Here is an 8734-nt window from a genome sequence, read left to right on the forward strand (position 1 = left end):
GCTCTCCCGGCGTCCCCCGACTTCCCGCCCCTTGAGTTCCACCTCCCGAGCGACTTTTCCCCAGAAACCCTCAGCCACTTTCTGCTCCTAGGCAGAGCCACCAATCACGTCCCCTCGCTGCGGAAGACCCTCCGCTGTCCGTCTCTTAAGTCCCCGCCCCTCCCGCCTAGCCCCCAGCAGCTCCGCCCAACCGCCCCCTTGATTGACAGGTCTGCCAGGCGGAAACTGAGGCGCAGGCGCACTGAGCTCGCAGAGCTCTCCTCTGGTCCGGTCGAGGAGTTCCCGGCAGACACCGCGCCGCGGCTGCGCAGAAGTGGGGAGGCTTTTAATTCCATTGTGGAGAGGACGGCGTTATTTTTATTAACTGGAGGCGACGGCGGCTGCGGCGGCGGCGGAACCCGTAAGTGTGGCCGGCGGGCCAGGGCGGGCGCGGGGGCGGCCAGGAAGGCCGCGGGGTCGAGCGCGCCGGGCCGGAGGCGGCAGGGCTGCGGACGGGCGCCGGGCGCGGTGAGGGCTGGGCGGCGGCGCGGCGGGTCCCAAACGCTGCGGTGGTCCCGGCCCGGGGCCCGGCCCTACCGCCGTTCCCCCTCTTCCCTCCTCTCCCTCCTCTCCGCAGCCAGGCCTCCTCCGGGGTATGAAAATCGGCAGCGGGTTCCTCAGCGGCGGCGGCGGTCCCGGCAGTAGCGGTGGTAGCGGCTCCAGCGGCAGCTCCGGCAGCGGCGGCAGCAGGAGAGCTGAGATGGAGCCCACCTTCCCCCAGAGTATGGTTATGTTCAACCACCGGCTCCCCCCGGTCACCAGCTTCACCCGGCCTGCGGGGACGGCCGCCCCTCCCCCGCAGTGCGTGTTATCCTCCTCTACCTCCGCAGCCCCGGCCGCTGAGCCCCCCCCTCCACCAGCCCCGGACATGACTTTCAAGAAGGAGCCGGCGGCGTCAGCCGCGGCCTTCCCTTCGCAGAGGACCTCCTGGGGATTCTTGCAGTCCTTGGTGAGCATCAAGCAGGAGAAACCTGCGGATCCTGAGGAGCAGCAGTCCCACCACCATCATCACCACCACCACTATGGGGGGCTGTTCGCTGGGGCTGAAGAGAGATCACCAGGCCTAGGAGGAGGGGAAGGGGGGAGCCACGGCGTCATCCAAGACCTCAGTATTCTCCACCAGCATGTCCAGCAGCAACCAGCCCAGCATCACCGCGATGTATTACTGAGCAGCAGCGGTAGCAGGACTGATGACCATGGCAACGAGGAGCCAAAGCAGGACACTAACGTCAAAAAGGCAAAGAGGCCAAAGCCAGAATCTCAGGGAATCAAAGCCAAGAGGAAGCCAAGTGCATCTTCCAAACCTTTGGTTGGAGAGGGAGAAGGTGCCGTCCTGTCCCCAAGTCAGAAACCTCATATCTGTGATCACTGTAGTGCTGCTTTCAGGAGCTCCTACCACCTGCGGAGACATGTCCTCATTCACACAGGAGAAAGGCCGTTCCAGTGCAGCCAGTGTAGTATGGGTTTCATTCAGAAATACCTACTGCAGAGACACGAGAAAATTCACAGCAGAGAGAAGCCCTTTGGGTGCGATCAGTGCAGCATGAAGTTTATTCAGAAGTACCATATGGAGAGACACAAGAGGACACATAGTGGAGAAAAGCCATATAAGTGTGACACTTGCCAACAGTATTTTTCAAGGACTGACAGATTGTTGAAGCACAGGCGCACGTGTGGTGAAGCCATAGCAAAAGGGGCCGCTAGTGCAGAACCTGGGTCATCAAACCATAATAATATGGGTAATCTGGCTGTGTTGTCTCAGGGAAATACAAGTTCTTCACGGAGAAAATCGAAGTCAAAAAGCATAGCTGTTGAAAATAAGGAACACAAGACTGGCAAAACAAACGAATCACAGATGTCAAACAATATAAACATGCAGAGTTACTCAGTAGAAATGCCTACTGTGTCCACCAGTGGCGGCATCATCGGCACGGGGCTCGATGAGCTACAGAAAAGGGTGCCAAAACTGATCTTTAAGAAAGGAAGCAGAAAGAATACAGATAAAAGCTACCTTAATTTTGTGTCACCGTTACCAGATGTAGCTGGGCAGAAATCCTTGTCTGGTAAACCAAGTGGCTCGCTTGGCATCGTATCGAACAATAGCGTGGAGACCATTAGTCTTCTCCAAAGTGCAAGCGGCAAACCAGGCCCGATAAGTAGTAATTATGATGATGCCATGCAGTTCTCAAAGAAGAGAAGATACTTACCAACTGCCAGCAGCAACAGTGCCTTTTCTATCAATGTAGGACACATGGTCTCCCAGCAGTCAGTCATTCAGTCTGCAGGGGTCAGTGTTTTGGACAATGAGGCGCCATTGTCACTTATTGACTCCTCAGCTCTAAATGCTGAAATTAAGTCTTGTCACGACAAGTCTGGAATTCCTGATGAGGTTCTACAAAGTATTTTGGATCAGTACTCTAGCAAGTCAGAACCACAGAAGGAGGATCCCTTCAACTTAACAGAACCACGAGTGGATTTACACACCTCAGGAGAACACTCTGAATTGGTTCAAGAAGAGCATTTGAGCCCAGGCACCCAGACACCTTCAAATGACAAAGCAAGCGTGTTGCAGGAGTACTCCAAATACCTCCAGCAGGCTTTTGAGAAGTCCACGAATGCAGGTTTTACCCTCGGACATGGTTTCCAGTTTGTCAGCTTATCTTCACCTCTCCACAACCACACTTTGTTTCCAGAAAAACAGATATACACTACATCTCCTTTGGAGTGTGGTTTTGGCCAATCTGTTACCTCAGTGTTGCCATCTTCATTGCCAAAGCCTCCTTTTGGGATGTTGTTTGGATCTCAACCAGGTCTTTATTTATCTGCTTTGGATGCTACACATCAGCAGTTGACACCTTCCCAGGAGCTGGATGATCTGATAGATTCTCAGAAGAACTTAGAGACATCATCAGCCTTCCAGTCCTCATCTCAGAAATTGACTAGCCAGAAGGAACAACAGAAAAATTTAGAGTCCTCAACAAGCTTTCAGATTCCATCTCAGGAGTTAGCTAGCCAGATTGATCCTCAGAAAGACATAGAGCCTAGAACAACGTACCAGATTGAGAACTTTGCACAAGCATTCGGTTCTCAGTTTAAGTCGGGCAGCAGGGTGCCAATGACCTTTATCACTAACTCTAATGGAGAAGTGGACCATAGAGTAAGGACTTCAGTGTCAGATTTCTCAGGGTATACAAATATGATGTCTGATGTAAGTGAGCCATGTAGTACAAGAGTAAAGACACCCACCAGCCAGAGTTACAGGTAAGGTCTCGAGAGTGACCAGGCTGGGAGTCTAATGTAATTTTGTTTTATTTTGAGAACACTGCCATTGGAATGTTTCTACACGATCCTATTAAGAATAATGTAATGCCCTTTCAATGCAACTTTTCATATTTAGTTTATTTTGTTAGTGTGATTTTAGCTCTGTTTGTATTATGATTTTTAATCAAAATCAATAGATTAAAAATAGTTTGACATTCAAAGTGACAATGTTTAGCAATCAAATTTACATGTACAGATTGTCAGGGAATAGCCCAAAAGTTTTAAATGCAAAAACAAAAAAATTTTAAAAAAGCAAAAAAAGTACAGAAAAAAAAGAAAAGAAAAAAGGAAAAAAAAAAGAAACTTTGTTGCTAGGATTAAGGTTATTCTAATTGCTTTACTCTCAGGAAAGTGTAATAACGCATGGGAATTCTGTACGTTATCACCGTAATGGAATATCCAATTTACAAATAGTATGATACACATTTCATTGTTTAAGTTAAGGGATCTTAAACATTTCAAATTGCTCTTTCTGGGCTGATAGAATATACATTTCATCATTTAAGTAAGGGATCGAAAACATTTCAAGTGCTATCTCCATCTGGGCTGATCCAAAATTCTGAGATTGTTGGCTACCTATATTTTGTTGCAGCTTTTTAATGTACTCCAAACTTCCAAACCCAGATTCATTCCAGCTTGGTAGAACAAATATTCTTAGATCTTTGATCAAAGCCTGGAATGGTAGCTTTAATAAAAGAAGAGGAAAAAACACCCTCTTTATCCACCCGTAATGAGGCTGTAATTCCATTAAGTGATTCTGTGAATGTCTATCTAGTACAGTGTTAAAACCCAAGTGGTTGGTTGGTTTCAGTATTAGTAAGTTCAATTCACATAATCTATTGAAATTTGGGGTATGCATTATTCATTATACATGGCCAAAAGCATTCTCTCATTCATGCAATTACGTACCACCTTCACTTCTGGTTTTTGGTACTTGTTCTTAACTTCCTCTTAAAGTTCTGGGCCTTCTTGTTCCTTCTCCCTGTCTTGATGGTTTCAATTTTAGAGTGATTTATCATCTAGTAGATGATTGATTATGCATTTTATATGTCTTATGGCATTCAAATACTAAACAATAGGGTGAACATCCCTGACTTTTTTTTTAAACCCAATATAGACTTCCATGTACAAGCTATAGATGTCAAAGGGTTGTAATCCCACCTGGTGGCATAGCTTGTGTAACAGATAAGAGTGTATATTTAGTAATGACATCAGAACTCTTTGTGAAATTGCAGCCTTTAATGTACATTTTGAAGGGGTGTATTAGTCAGTATTGTACAGGGATCTTGTAAAGTCATCAAAACTTGCTATGAACGCTAATTGCCATTTGCAGCTACTGATATGCAGTGGCTCTGCTCTAAACCACTCTTTAGCAATTGTATTTTTTTCCTGATTATATTTTTTAATGTACTTTGATGTTTATGCTGATGAGTTTTATGTACTTTTGGTGGTGTTTAGTCTTATGAACTCTTCTGACGTCAGGAAAGTACCACTGGTAGTTTGCAGTCTCATTGTGTAACCAGCCTACCACAGGCTTCCATGTATAATAAAGTAATTAATACTGTGCAAGTGTAAAACACTTCTGTTATAAAAGCAGTGTTTGGAAAATAAGAAATTATTAAAAATGGTTACAAAATACTAGTTAATTCCCTTTTCCCACCTCCCACCTTTTAGCTTTAGTTAGCTAAAGGGTACCAACTTGTCATTGAAAGATTTTTAGAAAAGTGTTTAATTCTTTTAATACACTCAGTACTAAAATGTCTGTATGTCTTATTAAGTGCAGTAAGTTCTATTGGGTACAGAGACAAGTGTGATCAAAGATGGAGAGGACCTTTACCCCTGTATCTCTTAAGCTGTATGATTTCTCTCTCTCTTTTGTTTTATACAGGTTTTGAATTTCTTTAACTTTTATTGTGTGTACTGAATACTACATATGTATTATTCTGATTGTTTGCTCTAGTTTACTACCAATAAAAGTCCTGTTAATCACAACATTGAAGAAAGGAGATATCACTTAGTCTCTGTGGATCACATTTCGTAAAATATTCACGTTAATGCTATAAATTGTAATTTAGGAGCTTGCATTTTTATTGTATTTATAATGTATTGTCTTTCTAGGTTTATTTAAATGCATTGAATATTTTGTTTGAGGTGCACAATAATATAAAGAATAGAAATCTAATGTAAATTACATTATGTTGAAACTAGACTAACCCTCCTAAATATTAGGGAGATTATTTATAGAGATTTTATTTAAAATCATATCGATAATTTTTTGGCTTAAGGTGTTATATATCCTTTTGCCTCAAAGGGTTATAATAAAATTACAGAATGATGGATTAAAATGGTCTTGAGCATTTTTAGTTTAAAAAAAAAAGCTAAATTGTAGTTAAAAGGTTAAGAAATTGAGATCATAGGTTAATTAGAAGGAAAGGTGAGATCGTGATATAGATGTAGTAAAGGTGTTTGAAGTAACTTAAAAGACAGAAGCTGACCGTGATGACACGTGCCATTTGTCCCAGGACTAAGGAGGCAAAGGCAGGTGAATCTCAAGGCCACACTGACCTACAGAGTAGGTTTCAAGCCAGCCACAGCACAGTGAAACCTTACCTTGTCTTAAAAAAATTTCTTTTTTAACTTCTCTTGATGTTAAAGAAAACTGCTTTGAGATTTAAGTCTACAAATATTGATGGAATAGGAGTGAGAACACAGAAGGGTAGACTACAGATTGTATATGTGCACTATACGTAATTGGTAGTAAATGTACGCATGGGCCTGTTCATTAGAACATAGTATAGTTTGTCTCCCCATAGTTACTCCCACACTTGCTTGTTTCATGGAGTCAAGTGCCTAAGGGAAGTTTCTTGCAGTCTGCTATGACTCCAGTTACTTGATCCTCTGAACAGCTTGTTTCTCCAGAGTAGCTGAAGCAGATAAGAATTTTCAAAACCCACTTGCCTGCCTTTTGTTTTGTTTTTTGTTTTTTGTTTTTTTTTATGGACAGTATATGAATTGATTAACATCCTTTGTTTTTAAGACATCATAGAGTTTGGCCTATGAATACAGGTAGTCCAGTGGATAGAGGTCTTGCCCAAAGCCTGTGGGTTGGTTCCATTTCTAGTACCAAGTAAGCCAGCTTCTCTGGACTCCTGTAATAAGCACTAACGAGGTGGAGGCATCCAGATCTGAAGTTAAGGGTTGTCTCTGGCAATGTATGAGGTTTGAGGCCAGCCCAGGCTACTTGAGACGCTTGTCTCCAAAAGAAAAAAGGCACTGGGGATGAAGTAGTGATGCTGTGGGTCTCTGTTGCACTATGTAAATTCAGGATAGCCATGCTTTTCAGCAGTTATGACCAATAATGTGTGAGGTAGTGTTTAAGTAATGCAAACATGCTATAAACGTCTACCTCAGATTTTATGTATTGCACTAATTAGGGAGATGTTCTTGTCCATTTTAATATCGTTTTCATCCCTGATAGTCAGCATTTTATAATTATCGTTTGTATAGTGACCTTTAAGCCTGGCTGGGTGGCAGTATGAGCAGCTAACCTCATGAAGATGTGTGCTGCCCTTAGCCTCTGATCTCATAGGTTCTTGTTAAACACAAGAGCTTAAGAAAGAAGGCAACTTTTCAACTACAAACTATTTTTAGAGTAAGCCATCTAAAGGCTATCATTTTCTGAGTTAAGTGATCTTTGTGTTCTCTGCTGATACATAGCGATAGGATTTGATTCTCACAACAGTGCGGGACTGCTTGAGTTGTGACAGGGTCCTTGAGGTGTCCGCAATGTCATGGAGCTCCCTGATTGAGGAGAGAAGGATCTGGGCAGTTGGTTACCTGCTTGGACCCTCTGGGGTGCTAGAGTTCCTGATGGGAGATTGAACCTTAGAATTCTGTTGCCTTGCCCTTAATTTAAAAAACAAAACTAAGGAATTTGAGACAACTTAGTTTTAATGAAGTCACTATCTTTATGAAGATATACACTTTCAAAATTATGTTTTCTTTTATTGCTTAAAATATATTATCTAAATGTGAGTGACCTACTAAGGTTCTAAATTCTTTATAGCTTATGCAGTGAAATGCTACCTGACCGTTCTGGGTTCACAGATTGGTGGAGCCCACACTTGGTAGAGCCAGTGCCTCACTAAGAGCACATTAGTAGGAATACATCTGTACTTAATTTACAAGTCAGTCGGTAAGCATAGATCTTACCGACACATAGTAAGAATCTCTTCCTTAAAAGATGCCTATATACCTAAATTTTATAGTACAAAGAAAAAGTTAATGCCTGAGATGTATCCAGTACAAATTTCTTCATCTGCAGCTTATTTCCTCACCATCTGGGGAAAGCATTGAGGTTATATAAAGCCTTGGAGTTCAGTGATAGGCCGATAGGCTGGTTAAAGAGTAAGCTGTAGAACTTGGAGTTTCCTGCACACTTGCTCATAACTACCTTGCAAATGCTCAGGCTTGACTCTTTTCCATCAACATGAATGTTAGCAAGATATTAGCCATTTATGAAGGTTCTTTAGTTGTACAAAACAGTTTGTGGAGATGTACAGACAGCAAGCAAGCACAGCCAGCCCATACCTTTTTATGTAATGAGTAAGACTACTCAACATAGTCCATGTATGATTTGCTGGGCTAAAGTGTACTGTGCGAGAGAAGACTTGAAGAGCATGCTGTTTTGAAATGGGTCATTCTTAGGACGTATAATGAGGTAGCTACGAGGAAAGTTGATGACTTAGACCTTGTACTCCCAAGGAGAAGATTTGTATTTTCTCTGTTTATAGAGAATAAAGGAAGAGTGGGTAAAGGTTTTATATTAAGTGGTATCTCCTAAAATTAAAAAAAGGAACAGGTTTTGAAGGAGCAAAGGAAATAGAAAATGTTACCATAAAATTAGTAGGGGAATTTATCCGAAAGGGTGAAGGGGATCTTTGGAAATTCGTTCTCTGTCATTCTTTCAGTTCAGACGAATTGTGGTACTTTGGTTTGTTATGAACTTTAGTACTATTGTGGAATAATTAATAAATAACTCTTCAGAGACAGCTGTGGTGAACTTCTGTTTACATTCCTGATCTAGAAAAAAAGGACTAACCTTTGTGTTTATATATTCAATCTGTTCTTTAGTAACTTATGACACAACTTCCAGTGGTTGGTAAGAATTTTAAAGTAATTTATTTTTACCAGGTCGGTCAAAAGTATTGATTATATATGACCAAATAGATATGCATAGAATTTAAGAATTATGATTACAAACTTTTAATCCATATCTCTACCCACAAAAAAAGCAGTTTACAAGTATACTGTATAAAGGCATAGTAAGTTATGACAATGATTTTGAGTGGTTACAAAAACCTGTAATGCCTTG

General features: G+C 42.2%; 1 protein-coding gene across 2 annotated transcripts; it reads left to right on the forward strand.

Moving 5' to 3' along the window:
• The first annotated feature begins 248 nt into the window (after positions 1 to 248).
• On the forward strand, positions 249 to 8411 carry Zfp281 (zinc finger protein 281). 2 transcript variants are annotated; one of them, XM_039090831.1, is made up of 2 exons: positions 249 to 400; positions 617 to 8411. In XM_039090831.1, the coding sequence occupies exon 2, from the start codon at positions 635 to 637 to the stop codon at positions 3302 to 3304; it is 2670 nt and encodes an 889-aa protein (XP_038946759.1). In that variant the 5' UTR covers positions 249 to 400; positions 617 to 634; the 3' UTR covers positions 3305 to 8411. The 2 variants fall into 2 exon arrangements, with proteins under 2 accessions (XP_038946759.1, NP_001012030.1); NM_001012030.1 differs by having other exon boundaries at positions 321 to 400; positions 621 to 3635.
• The last annotated feature ends 323 nt before the right edge of the window (positions 8412 to 8734 follow it).

This window comes from Rattus norvegicus, chromosome 13 (assembly GCF_036323735.1).
Source record: "Rattus norvegicus strain BN/NHsdMcwi chromosome 13, GRCr8, whole genome shotgun sequence".
NCBI lineage: Eukaryota > Metazoa > Chordata > Mammalia > Rodentia > Muridae > Rattus > Rattus norvegicus.

Bases quoted from the DNA above. Each gene is read 5' to 3' on its own strand.
- Zfp281 (XM_039090831.1), top strand. From the start codon at position 635: ATGAAAATCGGCAGCGGGTTCCTCAGCGGCGGCGGCGGTCCCGGCAGT.